General features: G+C 31.9%; 2 protein-coding genes across 4 annotated transcripts; one reads left to right on the forward strand and one right to left on the reverse strand.

The window, feature by feature from the left end:
* Positions 1-336: 336 nt before the first annotated feature.
* LOC126836432 (transmembrane channel-like protein 7) lies at positions 337-8,816 on the forward strand. 3 transcript variants are annotated; one of them, XM_050569808.1, is made up of 6 exons: positions 337-531; positions 3,622-3,786; positions 3,858-4,039; positions 4,156-4,299; positions 4,382-4,482; positions 5,472-8,816. In XM_050569808.1, the coding sequence occupies exons 3-6, from the start codon at positions 3,877-3,879 to the stop codon at positions 7,521-7,523; spliced, it is 2,460 nt and encodes an 819-aa protein (XP_050425765.1). In that variant the 5' UTR covers positions 337-531; positions 3,622-3,786; positions 3,858-3,876; the 3' UTR covers positions 7,524-8,816. The 3 variants fall into 3 exon arrangements, with proteins under 3 accessions (XP_050425765.1, XP_050425766.1, XP_050425767.1); XM_050569809.1 differs by having other exon boundaries at positions 3,754-3,786; XM_050569810.1 differs by lacking the exon at positions 3,622-3,786.
* Positions 8,817-10,526: 1,710 nt separating this feature from the next.
* On the reverse strand, positions 10,527-12,495 carry LOC126837160 (cell surface glycoprotein 1-like; the record flags this gene model as incomplete). The annotated part of the gene is made up of 2 exons (XM_050570991.1): positions 10,527-12,349; positions 12,414-12,495. Coding segments are annotated over 2 exons (1,905 nt in total), but the record flags the coding sequence as incomplete, so codon positions are not given.
* Between the last annotated feature and the right edge of the window lie 11,725 nt (positions 12,496-24,220).

Genomic DNA, 24,220 nt, shown 5'->3' on the forward strand with positions numbered 1-24,220 from the left:
ATTTGAAATTCATCCACATGAAGTTAGGTGTGTTTTTTAATTATTATCGTGTTATAAAACAATAATAACACGAGTGGCTGTGCCGAAATAACAAAGCGTGTGGACGAGCGAATGGGCGGACGTGGGGTGGACGGGCGGGAATTATGGCTGAAGGGCGGAGGCGCTCGCGGTTGACGCTGGACTTGCCGGGAGCTCGGTAAGGGTCGCACGGCAACGGTGGGCTATCGATCGCCCGACGGGACGTGCGTCAGCCGCCGCCGCCGCAGCCGCAGCCGTCGCGCACATGCGGGACGACGCAGCGTGCACACGGAGAACGCCTCAAACCCAGTCGCGTTGCGATCCTGCGAACACATGCAAGCGCGCGCGCGCCCGTCACATTCTGTTGTGTAATAACCATTATGATAAGTGATTAGGTACCGACGGTAGCGCGCCATCCAACACGCAATGTATTCGTCTGTCGGGTAAACAATAGCGTTTACCACCTACCTTGCTGCATTGAACGCAATAAACCATGCATCACTTTGGATATAGGTATGCATTTGTTTTTTTACTATTCACTGTTTTTTTTTTTACACATTTAGCAACGATTCGTTTATACAATAAGACTAACGTTATTCCCCTTCCCTCCTTTTTATTTGTTGGTTAGTCAAAACTCTGTCAATGGCTTATTGTATGATTAAAACTTAAAAACGGAAACATTATTATTCAATTTTAAACCTTAAAAACAAATCCACGACATTGGCTCTAATTTAAAAATTAATGAACACATTATCATGTATAATACAGCTGATGTCGGCTTTGAGGGAAGGCGTGACGTGTCTTAAGCCCCACCCTTGTCATTTGTTGATATGTAGTTACTGTAATTATTAATTATTTATATAGACGTTTTAATACAAAGACTTAACAAACGGTTTTCACTGTACTACTCGTATATGTTGTAATAATTGTTTATTAATGCACAAACATATTCAATGATATTTTCCTCTTTTATATATTCTTTGTGTGAGTGGGATATTGTTTTTAATAATTTTATCATTATAAATTCTATGTAACCCGATGATGGCGAAACACCCAATCTAGTTGTTACTAAAAATATTAAAATATTGCATATTATGCAATATTTTTTGAATTTATTATTTTGATTGCTAATACATATTATTATTACTATTAATATACACAAAACAACTAAAGTTTTGTTTAAGTAGGCAAATATTACTATCATATATACATGAACTAAATAAAAATAAAAAAATTATTTTCTTGAATAAACTATGTACAAGGTGATTTTGTTTAAGGGCTCTACTCATTATGTAATTTTTTTTTACTCAATTTTTCATAGAGTTTTTCATACAACGTGATCTTAATTTTTCATAATTTTTCATGTTTTTTACCCCCTTTCATTATTTTTATATCAACTTTTGAAACTTAAATTGTAATTTATAGAATTTATCAGTCATGTTTTGATTCATTTTTAATTTTAAAGTTAGGACAGGAGGGGAAGTGCGGTTGAGTAATATAACGCGTAGATATAAATAATAGTATACCTCCTTCCCATCCTAATCTTTAAACTTTAATAACTTTAAAAATAATTATCCTGAACTGGATAGCGAACAATCACAATAATTAGTAAATTAATCTTTATTTAAAACATGATAAAATATATACGTTACCATTTACATTTCGAAAGCTGACTAAAATATTGAAATTTGGAAGAGGGTTAAAAAAATAATAGTTTGAGAAAATTTGAGATCACGTTATATAAAAACACTACAAAAAATAAATATTTAATTACTAATTAAACCCTATAAAATATTGAGTGGATCACTTCAAAAAAATCCCCCTATATTATTTTATCATTATAAAAAATAACCATATATTTTGTCTTTTCCATGATAAATAAATAATTCACAGTTCGTTATGTATCAAAATAATCAAAAAAATTGTATTTCCCTTCCAATTTAACAAAAAATGTCGGTTCGGTTATCACTTAGTAATGTTACATCAGATATTGTACTCTTACCTGAAACCATATCTGAGAAAGGACCCAAAAATGTTTACAAATTATTCTTTTTAAAATTACGGCAAATACAGTTGGACTACTTCCAAACTTGTGTGGGGTTTTCTTAAGGTATAGTACTATCGATATACGGTGAAAAATCAAGAATTTCTCAACTGTTTTGTTTTTGAAAATATGTTAGGTATTTTACCGTTTTATAAATTCTATATTTCTTAATCAATCAGTCTATATTTTCGGTAGATTATCCTCAAATTAAAAATTTAGTGAAATACATATGCAGTCATTTCTTTAAAAATAGTAAAACAATTATTAATCTGCTTTTTTATTCAGAAAAAATCAATAATCAAACAACACTATTACAAACACATTTGTTTAAGGGGAACGGAAATCGCCAAATTTTATTCCACTTTCTGAAGTGTCTACCGAAGATTTTAAATTTTTAGTACAACAGTATAGTATAGTATAGTATAGTTAATTTAAGTATAACATATTTTCTATGGGGGCTAAAAGGTCGATTATTTAGTTCTGTTTTCAAAATTGTATTATAAGCGTTATTATATTTTTACTTTTTTATGGTATTTTCTAATGAATTTAACTAATTTTCTGATAGCTAAATCAAATATCGGCCCATAGAAAAAATAGTAATCTTCACATAAAAATAATAAAATTTGAATTCCGTTTAATATATACACCGGAAAATTACTTTATAATTTTTAGTGTTAAAATGTCTAAAGACTTGTGACCACTTTGTGCCCAATACGATTAGTCTCCACTATGAACCGATCTCACTGGGCTAGCTTTATAAAACTATTTCGAAATTTAATTTTGTGTTACTAAATACCAAGGTTGTATTGTTAATTTAATTATAACACATTAACATTAAAACTAACAGTTTATTATAATAATCCCATTAAATGTAAAAAATAAACTAAGGTCTAGTTCACTTAAGGTTGTATTATAATCACACAAAAACGATTTGCTTTTAATAATTGCACTAATTTTGGGGGTTATAAAACCTATTAGTACCATAAACCTTTATTATAGTATAGTTATTTGTTCAAATACGGTTTATGGAATCAATAAACTGTTGTACAATTCAGAATTTGACATCTATTTTGTAATAATATTATGTTGAAACGTAAAATAACAGCAACTTATAACTTTAGATTCCTAAATTATTGTTCCACATATAATGTTATATTGTACTATAAATTATAATATATAATAAAAATGTTCAGTAGTTTTTTTTTCAATGAAATTTAACAACATATCATGTCGTTCCCATTTTTTTTTTTTAATTTCAAAAATCTGTAGTCACATTATTTATTGAGAAAACTAAAAAAAAATCAAATAATATTAAAATCAATACGTTTTTTTGAGTTAAATATGACTTAAGTGTAAATAAATAGGTTCATCACTTTTTTAAAATTTTATAATTTTCAGCTATAAAATAATTTCCGTAGACCTGGATCTCTCCGTCTCCACTTCGTCCAGTCTAACTGTGTTTTTTTTTAAATTTAATTTGTTTTGTGCCTTAACCTGAATCATCATAGTTGACCCTGTCAATAATTGTTGTTATTATCAACAACTTTTTATTGTTACAGGATTGCTAGAAAACCCATTGTCTGTCGTATGCCACTTTATTCGGGTTTCCTAAAGATGATGTTTTTTGTTGTTGATTTACTTACCATATTCAATGATTAACAACCTATTATGTATTATGATTCGTGTTGTAGTTTGCCTGCGATAGACTGACTACAGTTTGAAAGGTTCGTTGCTCTGGCGTTGTCTGATCGTTATTGACGTTTAAGTAAGCTCAGGTTTTCTTTAACTTTAACAGGGTGTAACCACGTCTAATCATGTCTGGTGGCAAGAAGAAAACGCAGTGCGTGGAAGTTTGGGAAGAAGCCGGTTCGGAATTCTACCAGGAGAGTTATCCCGGAGCGGAGGCTGACCTGGAGGCGTTCCAGAAGTATCCCAACAAACTGTCCACGCTGTTGCCCAGCAACAAGACCAGGACGGGTAAGTACCGTGTCTTCTGTCATTAATAACACAACTTGACGCATTGTCCGGTCAGGTAAAAAATGGGTGATAAGCAACTGTGTAGGTTTTAACCGAACTGTTTTCTGTTATAACAGCCAGGAAGAAAATCAACAACGGATCCCTTTGTTATCAAACGACGTCACCGTTGAAGCCACCGCCCGAATTCGCCAACACTCTATACGCCAACACCGTAGGAGTCAACAATGAAATTCAAATATCTTTGATGCCCGACCTGTCCGGTAAGTTTTCTATAATAGCGCCATTAATTGTGCAGGTAGAGGTATACGACAATACGATTTGAACAAGACTTTGTTTCCACAGAAAACTTGTCCAACGAGGAACTGATATGGGAAGAAATCATGAAGATCAAAACGTTGCCAATCAGCATGACGCACAAAAAAGAACTCAAGGCCAAGCTAAAAGTGAGTGGAGTATGAAATATTAGTTTGTACTGAAAATAATTATTGATGGTGTTAAAAAAATGATTTTACTTGATGTCTCTGGATTTAATTCAATTGACTGGTGGGTGTGCAAAAAGAGGTGAAACCATAAAAAAACCTGACCTAACCCGGCGTGGTTTCAAGAAGAGAGGGACTTTGTTCTCCCTTATCTTTAAATTTTTATGTCAATTTTTTTATAATCGCCATAAATATAAACAGTTGTTAATTAAAATAGGATTCTAACAATATTACATGGTTAAAAAAGGTTCATAATTATTAAGAGACGAGCAAAAAAACAGTGTCAGATCTACTGCGAAACATTTTTTTCTATACTAACTTTACTCAAATCATGATATACTACTTGTAATTTCTAGATCGACATCTGATTACAGATAAAATGTCCAAGAATGTAAAAACCAAATGCAACGAAGCAATGTACGAGATATAAAAATGAACATAAATTATTTAAAATAAAAAAATATAGATTTCTTACAATAATCGTATAATCTTAAAATAAATATCTATAGAACAATATTATATTTTCATAACTTGAAACCAAATTTAATCAAGTTTAACTAGATAACTTAAAAGGTTCATTGAAATGATCTCGTAGTTATAAAAAAACTTATTTTTAGTCTCAATAAGAAGCTGTAAAAGTATTCATTTTAACATTTATTGTTATAACGTATTTTACGTAGAAAATGTATATTTTCTCACTTATACAGACTTCGGCCTCATTTTCTATAACTTATTTTACAAATATTATAACTTTTCTTTATTTTCTTATGCATCTATAGTTAAAAATAGTAGATAGCGTTAAAAAAATATAATATTAACTCCAGGATATTCATAACATTATAGTTATTTTTCTCTTATAGTATATCATTTTCTAAAGACTTTTGAAGTCATTTGAAATATTGAAATTATCTGAGTATTTTTACATAATTTCTGATCTAATTTATACGTTACAGAGCGCTGACGCTTTTAGATTGCAAGGACTACAGCAGTTGAGATGGCAGAAGCGCAAGTTTTGCTTGCACGTTAAGACTAAATGGAACGAATACATGGGTAATTGTAACCTGTGGGGATCGAGTCTGCGCAAAATCCAAGGGCATTGTGGCACTGGCGTGGCGCAGTTCTTTGTATTTATCAAGCTGCTGATATTCGTGAACGCGTTCACAGCAGGCGTAGTGCTGGCCGCGGTTGTGTTACCGTCTGCGTACTGGACAGAATGGCAGGCGCGGACGGCGGGTAATCGGACGGCGGATCCGTGGGACGAATGCGGATCAAGCAATGGCAGTGCGTCCATAGAGTGTTGCAGTGCGATATACGAAAACGCAACACGGACGTTGGCTGGAGTGGCAGGTACCAGTGGTGACAAGTCACTGTTGTACGTATTGGACGTGGTGCGCGGTGCAGGTTGGGTGGAGAGTTCAGCCGCGTACTATGGTCACTACCCGGCCGGACAGCATTTTGACATGCCACCGCCACCGGCAGAACCGCTGTTCACGTACCGCGTGCCTCTGGCATACGTGTGCTGCACTGTATTCCATATGGTCGTGACGCTGGCCGTCTTTATCCGACATTCTATCGGCGGTCTGAGACAGCGTATGGTGGAGACCCAGTGCCGGTACTATTTGTACGCCAACGCCGTGTTTGTCGGCTGGGACTTTTGCATCAGTAACCAGACGTCGGCTGAGTTCAAACGCAAGGCCATCGCAAACGAATTGCGGTCGTTTTTAATGACCTCATCGCCGACGGCGGCCGCCCGCTTCCAACGCCGCCATCGTGGTCGAGGCCAGGGCCGGGATTTTGACGCGGATGACGACGCCGGAGGCTGTCGAGTGACCAACGCGATAGTCAAGGCGTTCACGTGGTCGTTATCCGTCGGCCTGATTGTGGTGGCCTGCTGTTCCGTGCACTTAATGTTCGTCTATACGGTAAAGTCGCTCCAAAGGCGTGAGTTGCCGCACACTGTTGCGTGGACGTTGCTGCTGGAATTCGCCGTTCCTGTGGCCATCACCTTCTACAACGTGGTGCTACCGGTTGTATTCGACGTGTTGGCCAAGCTGGAGAACCGGCCGGCGGCGGCCGACGACCAAGAGACCAGGTCGTCCGTGCTGCGCATACTAGCCGTCAAGGTGTCACTGCTGGCCGTGCTGCTCGGCTCCGTGTACAGGCTGATCAACTGCGTGCGCGAGAAGTTACAATGCGCCAGCGCACTGTGCGGATCGCCACTGTGCTGGGAAACTTACTTCGGTACGCTTATGTACCGGTTGCTGATTGTCGACGTTGCAGCCAAAATTGGCATCACGTTGCTAATCAGCTGCCCACGTTCCATACTGGTTAGGCATTTCAAGAACCGGTTGTTCCAAGCCGTTTGCAAACAGGAGTTGACTCTTGCCAAGCACGTGCTGGACGTCATTTACGTGCAGACAATCGTCTGGCTGGGCACGTTTTACGCACCGATGATGCCCATACTCGGTCTTCTTTCGTTGGTCATCATGTTCTACATTAAGCGGTTCACGTGCGTTGTCAATTACAGTCTAGCCCACAAGGTGTACGGACCGTCCCGCACACATACAGCCATAATGTCCGTGTTGTTGGTGTCATACGCCATTTGTGCGGCAGTCTGGGCGACGGCCACCGCCCGGATCACGCCGTCCCGGTCGTGTGGCCCGTTTAAGGGTCTACCGTCCGTGTGGACGGCGACGGCCAAGCTCACGGACGCCGTGCCGCCGGCCGTATTCGCCGTAGTCGATGTGCTCCTCTCTGCCAACGTCGTGGTGTCCGTCGTGATCACGCTGGTGGGCGTCGTTTACTATAACCGGTGTATTACAAAAGCCAACAAAAAAATGATCGCCGTGCTCCGCAAGCAGCTGGTGCTCGAAGGTCACGACAAGCAGTTTTTGTTGAACAGGTTGAGTGCGTTCATCAAGCAACGGGACAAACGGCGAGGACCCTCCGCCACTACGGCCACAATTTCAGAAAATCCCACTGATATCGATGGGATACTTTCATAATTGAGTGATAAACCAAACGTTATAATAAGGTTATGATAAGGTTTATGTCTTTGAAACAATATAAACATATGTCTATCAAACAACGTACGGCGTGAGTCGTGATGTTAGGTGTGTTGATTTGTACAAAGTGTCGATAGATAATTTTACACTAAAACGCTAACTTTCTCTCAAACACACATGCAATCTTTGTAACTTTTGAAACATTTTAGTTTACATTATTTTACACAATCCAAAGCAGCAAATCATAACAACAACTTTGCTCGGGAAAGTAAATGCCGTATACGCATTCGATTTACACTGTTATCTTTAATTATAGGTACAAAATATGATGAAATGTACCTATGAAATATATAAAACTATATTATTTTATTTTAATATATAAAAAAAAAATAAAGATAATGTATATAATATAGCGTCAGGGTTTCAATGCTACAGGAATCGAATCCGACACATAATAGTCAAGCAAGAGGCCTATTATAGTATAAATAGATATCTCTGACAATATTCAACTATTTGAAAACCTGGCTATGGAACATTTGCTACTGTAACAGAATGCAACTCTCTCATCGACACCGCCTGTGTCGATAAATCGATTTGAATTTCTTTAAATAACTAACGAACAGAATGTTTTTTAATTTCATTTACATAACCTAACCTAATCATAATACACTTTAATTAAATTTCTCAACCACCGTTAAATAATGTTGAAAAATTATAGGCTGCATCCCATTTAGCTCAACTTTAAGTTCGGTATTGTATTTTATATTAGTTGTATAAGACAGTACCATATAAAATTTCTGTGGTTCTTTAGAGAGAAAGTTAACGTAGGTACAACATACACTTCAATAAATCGACTCCCTTGCATATTGACATCACAGCTTTGACATTATATTATAATATTACCATGGTTGTGTCCTACAAAAAAATAGGATGTATATTATTTAACAAACGCTCGTTTTTTAAAACATTTTCGCTCATTGTTTAAGTAAAAATGATAAATAATAATTATTTATAACAAAAATTGTATACATTTATTTCATATTATTATTACCACTGTTTTAATTTTCTATCCTATTATTTGATTCGCATTAAATTTCTATTGATTTTAAATGGCGCTAATTACCGTTATGGATTCGCAGCTCATTTCACCTTATACGTACTTGGAACGATATAATGTACGTCGAATCTTGAAATAAGCATCAGAACAAATATATATATTTTATTTATTACATCTGGTGTGCTTCTGTTATACGAAAATAATGAGCTATTAAGAATTTTGTGTTATTGAATATTTAAAGTGATTGTATTTTTCTTTGTATAAAATCAAAACAAAATATAAAATATTTACTATAATTGAAATTCTTATTTAATTTCACGGTCGTTTTTACACTATTTTTAAATACATATTAGACTATTTTTTGTCAATATAGCAAAAGCCCAAAAGAAAATTAATAATTGAATCGGGACAAGAAATAAACGTAATGTGTTATTATCTTAAATCATCAACACTGACCTAACAGTGTTGTGTATATAAATTATGTTGGATTAGGTTAATATTACGGCAGGGGCAGCAGATAGGGGTAGGTTTTATCTTACCTACACTCACCTAGGTGTGGGGTGTGGATGTGAGATGCGGTTGTTAAGCTTGCAGGTGTTGGTGTGACAGTGACGACACCAGAGATGGGCCCAGGCCCACCCTAAAAAGTGCCTCCCTACTATGGCCCACCTTAAAATTTTTATTAATTTAGTTCAGATTCATAACTGTAATTTTTATGATTTTAAAATAAATTATAATCTATTATTAAAACAGATCTTATGACTTATAACAATATAAAAATATTCTAACATAATGTGTATTCAACATTATTTCAAATATTGTTTTATTAAAAAAGAAATGCCTACTGTGTGAATTTGTTGCCTTTTATTAAATACATTTTAATTGGTATAATAAAATATAAAATACAGGGTTTTTATCAAGTTTAAATGTTGCCCCCCCCCCCTAAAAAAAGTTAGCCTCAGCCAGGCACACTCAGAGCAAAAGTTATGACGTACCTACTAATATGGTGCATTGTATCTATATAATATAATTTCTTGTATGTAATCAAACAAATTTGTGGATAGTGTATGTAGTAAATTCATCTTCACTAAAATCAGTAAAAATTAAAAAAATAAAAAGTAGTTACAGTGTATTATAACTATTTATTCCTTTTTTATACATAAATATTTAATAACGTACATAAATAACAATAGGTACAATTATATTTACTTATTAGTAATAGACGGAACGATCAAGACATATAAAAAAAGTCGTGTACAAAGTATAGGCAACTAGGCCAGCTACTATCAAAAATAAAAATTGATGGTAGGTTTTATTGTAAATTGACTAGTGTACAAATAGTGCAATACTATTGTTGTCGTTGTCAATTTATAGCTTATTGTAATTGTATCAGCTATTACGATTTTTACCATGCTATTTGTGATCAGACCATCACTTAAAATACAATTTCAAAAGTTTCTTGTAACAACAAACAGTGATAAATTTTATTTGTATTTAATATTGTAGTTATTGCACGCCCCAACTATACTTTAAATTAAAAGGTAGTAGCTATACTTAAATTTTAAGTAGAGTTGATAGAAATAGCTTCATATGAATGCAAGTTTTGAACCATATAGTTTCGAACCATCACATTCGTTAAAACTTAAAATGTTTATTAAAATCTACATGAGGAATTCAAGTAAAAAATTAACTATTTGGTAAAGTGTTCCAATCACTAAAACCCCAAAAAATATTGTGATGTGATATTATGTGTTTCTAATAAGTAATTACGTTTTAACTAGAAACTAAATTTTTAATCAACTAACAAATTTAAGTAAATTCAAAACGTTCTATTGAAAAAAAATATTTCTTTTATCTAATGATAAAATTACCTAGACACAAATAATATATTCTGTTCCTTATTTTTTAAGTATTAAAGAGATTTGATGGTCTATGCCATAAACATATTAAACTAACTTGTCATTTTTAGATGCTTTTCTATTTTTAAGTTGTTTTTTAAGCTTGGTGCATAGCAGTTTTTTACATCTAGTTCGACATGGCTTTTTATTATTTAAATTTGATGGTCGCCATGGTCTTAATATCCACAATGGTTGAAATTTAAGTGACTTGTCAATTGACGGAGGCCACACGCTATTTGGTGGTGCCCAATTACCGGATGGAATTGGCCAAATATTTCTAGGTGTCTTGGTATGTAATGGCGGTTTCGAGGTAGATTGAGGCCAAGGAGGTAAATTCGAAGGCTCTGTAGATTCTCCGTCACTATCATCTGTAGTCGTTGATGGTTCCGAGGTAGATTGAGGCCAAAAAGTAGGGGGCCAGGCAGGTAAATTCGAAGGCTCTGTAGATTCTCCGTCACTATCATCTGTAGTCGTTGATGGTTCCGAGGTAGGTTGAGGCCAAAAAGTAGGGGGCCAGGCAGGTAAATTCGAAGGCTCTGTAGATTCTCCGTCACTATCATCTGTAGTCGTTGATGGTTCCGAGGTAGGTTGAGGCCAAAAAGTAGGGGGCCAGGCAGGTAAATTCGGTGGCTCTGTAGATTCTCCGTCACTATCATCTGTAGTCGTTGATGGTTCCGAAGTAGGTTGAGGCCAAAAAGTAGGGGGCCAAGCAGGTAAATTCGAAGGCTCTGTAAATTCTCCGTCACTATCATCTGTAGTCGTTGACGGTTCCGAGGTAGGTTGAGGCCAAAAAGTAGGATTCCAAGGAGGTAAATTGGAAGACTCTGTAAATTCTCCTTCACTATCATCTGTAGTCGTTGACGGTTCCGAGGAAGGTTGAGGCCAAAAAGTAGGGGGCCAGGCAGGTAAATTCGGTGGCTCTGTAAATTCTCCGTCACTATCATCTGTAGTCGTTGATGGTTCCGAGGTAGGTTGAGGCCAAAAAGTAGGAGGCCAATGAGGTAAATTCGGAGGCTCGGTAGATTCTCCGTCACTATCATCTGTAGACGTTGGCGCTTCCGAAGTAGGTTGAGGCCAAAAAGTAGGGGGCCAAGCAGGTAAATTCGGAGGCTCTGTAAATTCTCCGTCACTATCATCTGTAGTCATTGACGGTTCCGAGGTAGGTCGAAACCAAAAAGGATGAGGCGGAATCCATAAAGGTTTTTTGGTACTGTTTGGTTTAGTTGGTAAAGCATTACCTGGCGATATAGAAAGCAAATCCTTAATGTTCGATGGTTTTTTAGTATAAAGTGGTGGCCAGGAACTACTGAGAAATGTCCCGGTGCCATATTTATTAGGCGTTGTGGGTTTCTCGGTACCTTTATTTGATTCGCTATCGGTTGGAAATGTGATATATACTGGAGGTCTTTTACCTGTAGATGTTCTAGGTTTCATTGTTGTAGGGAAAAAAATGTTTGTTGGGCTCCAATGTGGTGAACTTGAAGACTGTGTAAATTTTCCGCCATTGTTGGGAGTAGACGGCGTTGTGAGTTTCATGGTACTTTCATTTGGTTTGCTATTGGTTGGAGTTGTGACATCTACTGGAGGTATTTTACCTGTAGATGTTCTAGGTTTCATTGTTGTAGGGAAAAAATTGTATGTTGGGCTCCAATATGGTGAACTCGAAGACTGTGTAAATTTTCCGCCATTGTTTGGAGACGACGAAATATCATCTGTAACCCATGACGGTCCCGAGGTAGGTTTTTCGTTATGAGGTGGTGGCCAGGAACCACTGGTAGATGTCCCGGTGCCATATTTAACAGTCGATGTGGGTTTGAATAGAGGTATTTTAAATGTAGATGTTTCAGGTTTTATTGGTGTAGCGAACCATCCTTCAATAAGAGGGACGTTTTTGTTTTGAGTTAATTTTTCAGATATTGATTTTTCAGTTTTTACGTGGCCAAATAAATGTATGATCGACACACTCAGAAGAAACACGAGACAATTGTGTTCTGCAATCATTTCTGTCATGAAAAATAATGAAAAATATTAGTATAAATTATAATTTTCTATTAGTAATTATGTTATGATGATATATGTTTTTTTAATTAATATTACAATTTATCAAGTATATTATCCAAATTAACTCAATTTTAATTATTGCTTCCTGTTAACATATTTAGACCACTGGCAAGTATAATCAATTTTGTGTAATATTAGTATATTTTGCGTACCTTCTAGTATTTTTTAGAAAATATTATTAGTTAAGTTAGAATTGACAGTGAACTCGAATACTTTTATCTTTCACGCCTTATCCTATCTCAATTTATCTGAAGATATTTCATTTAATAATACCTCATAAAACCTAACCTGTATATATTATAGAAAATATGAATACGTATTATACGTAATATACGTAATATATTATTAACTATTTAAGTTAAGAATATTTTAATAAAAAATTTGACTGATTAATAACCAGTTTTGAAGAACTATTTTTAAAGTTACAAGAGTTTAAACGTTAGGACGGGGAGTGAAGTGCTGTTGGCAAATGAGCGCAGATAAAAATAATACTACACTCCACCTTTCATTTAAAAGATAATAAAATTATACGTTACAGAACGAACAATAAATTATTCAGTTATTATAGGAAAGACAAAATGTATGTTGTTTTTACAATGATAATAATACAGAGTATTTTTTTTTTAAGTGATTCACTCAATATCTTATAGGGTTTAATAATTAAATATTTATTTTTCGTAGTATTTTTATGCAACATAATCTCAAATTTTTACAAACTTTTTTTTTAACCCTTTTTCAAATTTTCTATTTTTATGTCAACTTTTGTAATTTAAATGGTAACGTAAATATTTAATCAAGTTTTTAAATAAAGATTAAATTACTAAATATGTTTGCTGTTCGATATCAAGTTTAGCATAAATATTTTTAAAGTTTAAAGATTAAAGGCTAGGGCAGGAAGAAAGGTGGAGTGTAGTGTTATTTTTATCTGTGCGCTCTTCCCAACCGAATTTCCCCTCCCGTCATAACTTTTAAACTCTTATAACTTTAAAAATAGTTGTATAAAACTGGTTATCAACCAGTCAACTTTTCAGTAAAATATGCTTAACTTAAAAAATTATTTTCCAAATCGGATATGACATTGTTGATAATATTTTAACTAATTAATTAAGCAATGTATAATATTGTATAAAAAACTCAACCGCAATATTTTAAAAAGAAATCTGCAACATTATTGAAATGGTCATTAAATAAAGTGCCTTACGCTAAATTTATAAATGCAATATGTTTTATATAGTATTATAATGTTTAAAATGAACAGAAAACGCAGTAAGCAGATATCAATAGGTAACAATATTAAATTATATATACATTTGTATGCATGAACACATAGTATCATGCATGTTATAAAGGAACTTAAGAGAGAATTCCCAAATATATACCAGAAACGCACACAAAAGAATTATACTCAGTTATACTAGTAACCCATTTGGCATAAAAAGCATACCAGGGAAATTTAAAAAAGCTATGGAACTTTCCACTGAAAATTTAGAAGCGGTAAAACAACATCGATAGATTCCATCGGTAAAGTTCTTTAAGAATTTGATTTTAGAGTTTAAAGAAATAATTACAGTGTCCACAAAAATGTAATTGACCATCTAGGTCACAAAATTGATAAGCGAGGCTTTTTCTTTTTTATGATTAATCTACGTGGATTGTTATTGTTCAGTTTTTGTTAATAAGTGCCCGTGAAGGATTTATTTGCTGTTATAAAACATTTTTTCTTATGACTTATAACTCTTAAGTCAAACCATATGCACAACTGGGGAGTGGGAGCTTGAGTATGGTTGGCAACTCTACTTTTGAAATTAAGTCAAAAATTGTATCTGAATTAGGCATAATTATGTCCAAAAGGCACGTGAATACTGCCTTTTATTCGAATATTATTAATTTTTTTAATAAAAAAAAAAAACACTAATTATAGAAAGTATTTTTTACAACACTGGGCACTTAGGTACCCCATCATGTAATTATCTCATAAACAACTATTAACGACAACTGAAAATATTGTATATATACTCCAATAATATCGTAATCATACTTAAACATAAAAAAAAATTCCCATTGGAAACATAATAATAATATGATATATATTTTAATAAAACGCTAAATTGCTTTACACTCGATTAGACTTCAATGGGCTCTTTTAGATAAGTTTGGATTGGATGAGGAATGAAAACAAAAACAACCCTTACCTGTTGGCGATTATTATCTTAAATGATTTACACAATTTAGTTTCGACTGTATCGCCGTTGTGCAGTCCAACCGTTTCGAAAAGGAATTTTACTAGAAAAAAAAAATTGTTATATATATATGTATATTTGTGTTGAAATATAATATTACATAAAATGTTTGGGTAATAAAGCCGTACCATGATAAGGACAGTCGATTGATGAATGTGTTAGCCAGTGATAATGAACCTAATTGTGCGAGTGTTTAGCCTTTAAATACTGAGACGTTGACGGGATTCTCGTTATCGAAAAATGCTGTTTAATGGGCACCACCGTCACGTGCAATAATTATTGTTATGATCGATTATATTTGTTTTGCAATAAAACCAGAAAAAATATTATGCTTTAAAATTATTCATTATACGACCCATGTCGCCCGTCGGTTCCAGGTACTTAATCAGCAACGTTGATTTTATTGTTAAGTGTTATGATGCGAAAACAAGCTGCTTCACTAATATTCGGCAAAATGTATTATCAGCTTGCGAGTTCTTTATGGGGAACGGAAAGCGCTATTTATTAAGGGGCAAAATATAGGCAATGTTTGACGAAAAATTGCCGACTAATTTTGAAGTGAAAAAATATTAAGTTTTTCTAGTTATAAAACTTTTAAAGTTCTTTTTCTCCGGGTTATGGCGACAGTTCGACAAAAAATGACTTTCGCAGAAGTCATTTTCTGGCGTATCTATTGGACGGATTTTAGTTTTTTTTTTTATGTGAAGCTTACTATTTTCTCTATGGGAGCTAGAAGGCCGAGTTTTAATTAAGAAAATTAGAAAATCATTTAGATTTATTATAAAAAAACTATAAAACAGTATACATATTATGTAAAGACGCTTATAGAAATGGTTTGAGAACGAAAATAAAAAATTGGTTGTTTAGCCCTCATAGAAATGATGTTAAACTATATTTTAACAAAAAAAAAATGTTTGAAATCGGTCGGGTAGATACTTCAGAAAGTGACTTCGCGTTTTAGTCTTTATTTGTATATGTCATGAAAAAAACTAAAATCACTTTTTACGACCATGGCCAAAATAATGTGGGGGGGGGGGAATCCAGAAACATTTAAGAACATTCTTTTCATTGTAACAGACATGCAATGTAATTTTCAAAAAAATCCGATGGGGTCGCTCCAAACGTTTGTTCGTATTTGGCGTTAACCCATATAATATATATACAAATTCATATTTTTTATCTTGTATAATAATTATTTGTCACTATAAGTGTAAAATACAATTTGTAAAAACGGCATCATGTAAAGAATTTAAGAGGATCGAGCTAAGTGTACCTCGTCGGTTCTCCCCGAGACCGCCCTGCGTGCCAGCCTAATCTCGGTTGCTGCTTGGTCTTCATTCTACATGAAACCCAGACAGGATATATATATATATATAAATATATAAATATAGTAAATATCATAAAATTGTTTAAACACAATTATTAGATCTAACTATATGCTATAGGTTATACAAATGTTATCTAAACACTTTTATGCTATTTATTATAGATTTTAAAATAAATGTCATAAAATAAAAACTCTGGCTTAAATTTAACCCTAATGCGGCACGTGAAGGGGTTGAGTAATCGAACCCAAATTTTCACACAATCATTTTTTTTATATTATAGAAACAAATGGGGGGAGGGGGGTCATGCAAACAAAATTTTAAAGTAAGGTTTTTTTAACCACCCTAATATATTTATATTATACAATATATATATATTTATATAATAATATATGTATAATATAATATATTGTGTAAGACAATAAATTATAATTTATCTTTAAAATATTATATACGATTGTTATGACCATAATGTTTAAAGATAATTGCATATCATTGCAAAATTACAATGTATCTTTATTTAATTATATCGAAACCACAAAGACAAGATTTTTTTGTAAAATGAGTGCCTTTATCCTCCTCTGTACCTCCCTTCCTAACCGTCTGCCAACAACAACCGCAATGACCGTCAAACAGTTGGATTGTGTTGGTTAAACGGGAAAAAAATGACGCTGGGTATAATATTATGTTAAGTTTATGATCAGTAGTTTATTTATATTATTTATCTCAGAAATGTGCTAATGTCTGATCGCACAAATATCGTTAAATTTAGCGGTTCGTTAAAAATTCAAATTTAACTGGCTAATCGCGGATCGTGGGTACTTAACGTTTGTAGGACCGATACGTGTTAAAGATTCATAAACGGTGTACGCGAAAGCCTGCTTATCAACTTAAGCCATAAACTGATTGTTCCTGGTAAATTCCAGTTTTAAGCGCGGCAAATGCAAATTTACATCTACAATAACTCCAAATTACAATATCGTCATTAAGTACCTACGTGCTTAAGCGACAGCTACATATTTACCATTATACTTCAATAATTACTATATTATGATATTTATTATATTATTTTATTACAATATAAGAATTTGTGTTTCAAAAATTAAGAGCAACCATACTACATTTATCAAAAAATACCAATCAACATAATTAATATCATAATGAATATACTTTATTATACATTATACTATACAAATATTACCTAGTAAATTATTGCATCATGGTAATATTACAAATTAGTTATAGCCTATAGGGAATTTCAGTTGTAAAATCGTTTTCAATAATTTATTTTTGTAAAACATCATATTACTTCCAAACAGATTTTTTGGGATGGTTGCCTTCTGCATAATGCCAATCAATTGATAAACATAATACGAATTTGTGTTTGGAATGATAAAATATCATGTATTCATTTAATTAACAAAAATTTCACTTAATGAATAAACGTTTATTGTGCATGACTGAAAACAATCTTTTGTTGTTAAAAACATATAAAATTCTAAAATAAACTAATAAAATCATTGTTTTTTTTAATAGGGGGCCCCGTCTACCTACTAGTATATAAATGACATTCATACAAAATAACTTATGTGACATTATTACATATTATTATTACATTATATTGATGTAATAAATAAAAACTGATTTTATGTACAATTTCAAAAAGCACACTTTTATAGCATAATAGTTTTACGTTAATACTATTCCATTGCTTATTAAGGAGAAAATTTAAAAGGATATCTACGCTGACGCGGCAAATTTAATTGTATCGTTTTGGTTTAGACTAGTCGTCAGAAATTGGTGGAATAGCAAAATGAATTCAAGTTTATAAAACGTACATACTGTAAAATAATAATAATTGTACATTTTATTTATTTTGTGTTGATAATTTAGTGATATGATGTATTAGTGATATACCAAACTGAGAAGGTATTGTTTTTCCAATGATGTGTTTTTATTTATTTTTTTTGTATCTGGACGCATGATGTATTTTAGCAGCTCATCCAATTTCTTCATGTAGCAAGTCTATAGATCGCATAAATCTTACCTTAAAGATACTTTATTGGATCAAAAAGTTTACCCTTTCCCATTCAAAATCGTAACAAACACCCAAAAAAATGTATATATTTTGCAATTTAAAATGTTTTTATCGGTATTTGTAAATGTAGCATTATAGATTCTCATCGAAGCGTTAATTAAATTATTTCATCACTTTCAGTTGTAATAATTCATATCGATTTGTGACCTCTCAAGAAAATAGGTCCTGTCCTTACTATACAGGTTTTATTTCCTATGAAATAATTGTGTTAGCTAAAAAAAATCTAAATTATTATAATGTTTTAAATCGGCGTGAAGACTCCACTATCTTTTAGTAGGTATCCCCAACGAAATATATTTTGTTTTTTTTATAAAATTATACTTGTGTAAATACATGCATGCGATGCAAAAAATTGTGCTTAAACACCAAAATAATAAAAAACGAAATCCAACACGTCATTCTAGTTTGTAATTTGTAAGTATAAGTAAACTTAACGCCTTTATGACTCATTCGAGAAAACGTTTGTTAATCATAAAAAATAAAATTATGACTGTCGTGAAATTATTTCAAATATAATATTATTTATCGCATCATTTTTTTACTAGTGATTGAACGTTAGCAATATTATATCGAACAATGTTTTTTTATATACACTAAATGAGCACACGTTGGGACATAAAAATATATTAACTATTGTCGAATACCAAGAAGTACCATTGGTAGGGCTGTATCGCATAAATTCTAATTGTTTCCGAAACCTTACATAGTTTTACGTTATTAACATGATATACATTTTTTTGAGTTTTTTCCCGTACACCCATTTGACCATAAAAAGAAACACGAATAACAGGAGGAGTAAGAAGGTACAGAAGTATTCAAATTGTATGTTACAGTATTTCGATCTTTTATTAAACTGCGGTAGCTAAAAAGTTAAAAGGTTCAAATAAAATCATTGTTTTATTAAATTATCAAACATAGTTTTTACTAAATACTATTTTTATAATTAGCATTTAAAGTCTATCTGAGCAAATAAGTACTAGTGAGGTTTGTGCGTTGATATAAATAACATTAGCCTATATCTTTTTAACTCTAAAAACTTAAAAAAAAGTGTATAAAATAAACTGTGGTTATCGATCATTCATTATTTTGCATAATAAACCATTCAAATTTCAATAGGCAAACCAACGTTAATATAATATATATGTTAACTTTTAAAAGTTAGCTCTTATATTTAACATTTAAAATCACATTTTTTAAACAATTAAAATTTTCTTTAAGGTTATTATTTTCAAAATCAAATTCGGTATTGTCTCCGAAATGTTATTTTTCGATTTTATAATAAGTGTTTTTGCTCTAAAACCACTATGGACCGTGTAAAACGAATTCTGCGTAGCTATGTTTAAATGAATATGTTTTTTTAAATCCTTGTTAAGGTTACTGTAATTGCCTATACCCAACTAATAAATAGGGGGTATAACGTCCTCTAAAGCACCAAAAAAGTGAAAAACGGAATCAAACACATTCTAATTTGTAAATTGTAAGTAGGTACTGGTAAGCTAAATGCCTTTATAACTCATTCGAAAAAATGTAGATCATAAAATCGAATCGTGACTGTCGTGACATTTTTTGAAATAGTTTATTATTCATCGCGTCATATGTTGACAAACGATTGAACGTTAGTGAATTAGTATAATTGGCGAGCAATTTTTTTTATGTTCATCAAAACAGCACGTTTGGATATAAAAATATAATAATAAATACCAAGAAGTACCTATTGATAGGGCCGCATTGCTTTGATTCTAATAGTTTCCGAATCATTACATAATTATTAGGTAGCTATTAGTTGTTAACATAAAAAATATAGCGATTTTAGGTTTGCACCGTATATTTAACCATAAAAAAAAAACATAATTAACAGGAGTAGAAATGTGCAAAGAGTAGGTAAGGGAAATAGACGGTCGTTTTTATTTAAGAACAATGATTAAGAACAAATCTTACTCAAAAGATACTCGGCATAACAGAAGTAAAGAGTATATCTGACATAAAAAATAAATCATAACATTATATTATAAGATAAAAAACGGTTCTATTTTATTGTGTTTCAATTACATTTGTTGTACATATAAACGTTAAATTCGCGATCGAAGTCAACGCAAAACCCGTCAGCTATAGTTTAGACTTACCAAGGTAACTTAAGAATAATATTAATATATTCTCGAATTGCATTTTTTTTTATTTCTAACTAGATAGCCATTGTTAAGCAATCCGTTGCAATACCCTTAAAATGCCTTTACATAAATAGTATAATTTGGATTTTGAGTTTTATTCCATCTCTGTTAAAGGTAGGTATTACTGTATTATACAATTTAATACAGGGTTATGATTTTACTACATTTATATAATAATAAGGAAACATGATAATATAAATTTAATGAACTTTAAACAATGACTATGATTTAGTCATAAAATAAGTCTAAAAATAAATAATAGGGTCATAACCAAAGTTTAAATGTGTCCACCAGTTGCAAAATATCTTAGGTACACACAAACAATATTATGTTTTTTTACTACTAACTCTAATAAAACTTTATTTTTTAATTAAAAATGAAATAGAACAAACTATTTGGAATTGTTTTTAAACCTGAGATTTAAATACGAGAGTGAATGACTTTTGAACAAAAATAAAATAGCAAAATATCGGTTTTAGCTGAAAGTAGGTAACGACCTTTTGCAACTCGTGTGGTTAAATATACAAATTGTAATTAAAAGTACCAATACTAAAAATTTCGCTAAAAATTAAAAAAATGTTGTTCACAAATCATTATTTTTTTAAATAGTAAAAGTAATATTTTAACCAACTTTTTCGAATCTATTTTCAAATATATTCTTCCCACATATATTTATGGCAGTATCTTTAATTCTTAAATAGTGTTAAGAATACCTGATAGAAATATTTTTTTGGTTATGCTTTCGTTTTCCATTTTACTATTCAGAAAATTACAGAATGCCAACCTACATATTTATGAATATGTCTATTTTGCCATTATCAACCGTTCATAATAAATTATTCATCAATTATTCTTCCATTGTATTGCATGACTTAGACTTCAGTCATGCAATACAATAAATCTGTAATTAAGTAGTATGTGTATCCTACTAGAAGGGATAATCCTAGTAGTATACAAAATAAATATTCAACGTAATTAATTACAACTCGTTTTTGAGCAATAAAAAAGTATTTTTCAATAGAATAAAATTAACTAGATAAAAATTGAATTACTCACAAGTAAAAATTTTATATGTATTTTTACGAAATTCATAAATGTAATATTTAATGTTCGAATGTTATGCTATCATAATTCCCCATACCTGTTTAATAATCTGTCTGCATACATAACGATATTGAAAAAAAAAATATCAAGATATTTTTATTTTTTTTAACAGATATGATAGTACTACATAATATATTTTTTGCGTTTCTATTGAGCGCGGTGGAATGTCGACCGTCGGATACTGGAGATGTTGTTTCCAGATATAGTGGTCCTACTAATCTCAAAGAATACTTAACGGCATTAGGTCAATCGAGGAGCAACACAAACAATGAAAGTTCTGAGGACATCATAGACGGACCAGAAGAGACCGAGCTTCCAAATAAAACAAAAGAAAGAGATTTTTCGGTTCCATATCTCAGATCGTACCATCAAGGTAATAGGCTTTCACACGGCAAAAGAGATACGATTTCTTCTTGGGAGGCAAAAGAGTTGAAGAAGGAACGTCCTGTATGCCCCACTTTAATGATCGGATGTGACCATGAAGACGGTGACGTTAAATGTACTAAAAATCTCCAAGGAAAAAATGAATGCGATGGTGACGACAATGATTCAAAAGATAAATCTGGCGGTACCCAAAATAAAGATCTTAGTGTTCCACGCGTCAAGAGAGAAATAGAAAGAAATAGCAATAATCCTGTATATTATGTATACCCCTCTAAGACGATCGAATGTGAGAAGAACGACATTGAATGTGTTCAAAATTTCAAAGACAACGAAGACTGCGATGATGACGAGGATCGTTATATAATAGGTACGTTTGTGAAAAAGAAAACAGTACCAAAGCATACTAATCAAGCTCCAGATATTAAACCTACAAATAAATGGCCTAAGAAACCTGATGTTCAAGTTCGACCTACTACACCCAGAAATAAATGGATTAAAAAGCCTATTACTCCTAAAAAAAAATGGAATATAAAATTTAATATTAAAGCCCCAGCTATTGCACTTAGAAATAAATGGCTAAAATGGACTAAAAGACCTTATAAAGCTCAAACCACTACAGCTAAAACCAAATTGACTACAAAAAAAAGGAAATCTCCAAAGAAACCCGAGTCCGATTATGATGATTATTTTTTTCCAGAGATGCCAGAGATTGATCTGGATAAGGAACTAAAAAGGAAACTAAAAAAGGTAGAAGATTACATATACGATTAAAACTTTTGTTGTTATAATTTATTTTTTACTTTCTGAATATTATTTATGTATATTTTAGCGAATATTAACGACCTAATATAATAAAACTTAACTTGAGTTTTTAAATGCAATACACTGCTGTCATTAAAAAAATTAAATGTATTTATTTCTTTAGAAAATCTTGTAAATGCTCTATTTGTATTATCATTTTTATTGATAACTAAATCGTCTTTTCCAACAAAAAAAAAAATATAAATTTGTTACGGAACAAATAACTTGAGTCTACAAAAACAAAAACTGTTTTTTTTACATGTGTAAAATGATTGTACAATTTTGTAAAACATATTTAATTTTAACAACGTTTTTTTTTTAGTGCAATATTAATTTTGATGTTTGTTATTTTTTTGAGATTCAGAAGCTACCTACGATACTTCTAACTTTACATGTTTTTATTTATTTATTCATTATTTTTCTCCAAGTATTGTATTTCGATTAAAATGTTAATAAATAAATTTTAGATCATAATATGAACCATAATATATAACTATCATGAAAACTATTTAAAACAATATAATGATTTTGGTCAATAGCGTGTACAAAATACAAGGTGACCTATCGACCTTGATGACCTTACCCATACTAGATAATACACTAGTTTTCTCGAAAAATATGAATATTTTGAAATTTATTTATTCCCCTATACTTGTAGGTACATATTTTACTATATTTTTCAACAATTATAAAATGTATTTAAATGGAAACGTATATTTTTAATTCTATAAATATGTACACTTACAATTTTAAAAGTTCAAACCTTTTTTTTTACAATTTATTGTCTACATATTTATGAAAATAAAAACATGTGTTCTCATATGAAAAAACGAGGTCCATACTTTTTTACGTATAATGGATGAAACTAAACATTTTTAAATAATTGAAAAATATAGTAAAATATGTACGTACAAGTATAAGAAAAAATAATTTTCAAAATATTCATATTTTCTGAGTAAATGAGTGTCTTACATCAGATGGATCAACCTGTATACGTTTTACAAAATTTCATAGTAACGTAATTTAAACAACAATACTTTAACTAGAAAATAAATAAATACTTATAAAGAATTTGATTTTATAATGTTCACCATACATGTAATTTCCTTTTTTTCTTCTTATAAAAATTAATTAAATAACTAGCATACAATTCAATAAAATAGCATACTCAACTACCTAAACATAATAACCAAAGTTAAAATTCATCCTCAAAAACAATAAAGTCAAAATTAATAGCACGGCATTACCTGAGCATGTGGCTTAAGGCATGATTATAACTGTAAATCTGAGAGTCAAACGACTTGTGAAATGTAATAATAGTATTAACAGATGGGACACGCCAACGTATTTTCTCCAAAATTGCAGGAAAACTTATTTTATTATTAATTAGGTAAAAAATAAATAATATATCACTAGGTATACCTCCTTCTATCAGAAAAGGTATTCAAACTTAGCTTATGTGATATATCCCCCACAAAATTCTGTAGTCTAAGCTTTTAAGACAAACGCCTTAAAAAATACGACTAGATATAGTTTAAGCGATTTATTTGGCTGACTTGAG

The sequence above is a fragment of the Adelges cooleyi genome, unplaced genomic scaffold (genome assembly GCF_023614345.1).
Source record: "Adelges cooleyi isolate 19-005CV unplaced genomic scaffold, UGA_ACOO_1.1 ACOO_flye_CR_arks_rails_tigmint_CR_PRNA_247, whole genome shotgun sequence".
Classification (NCBI taxonomy): Eukaryota; Metazoa; Arthropoda; class Insecta; order Hemiptera; family Adelgidae; genus Adelges; species Adelges cooleyi.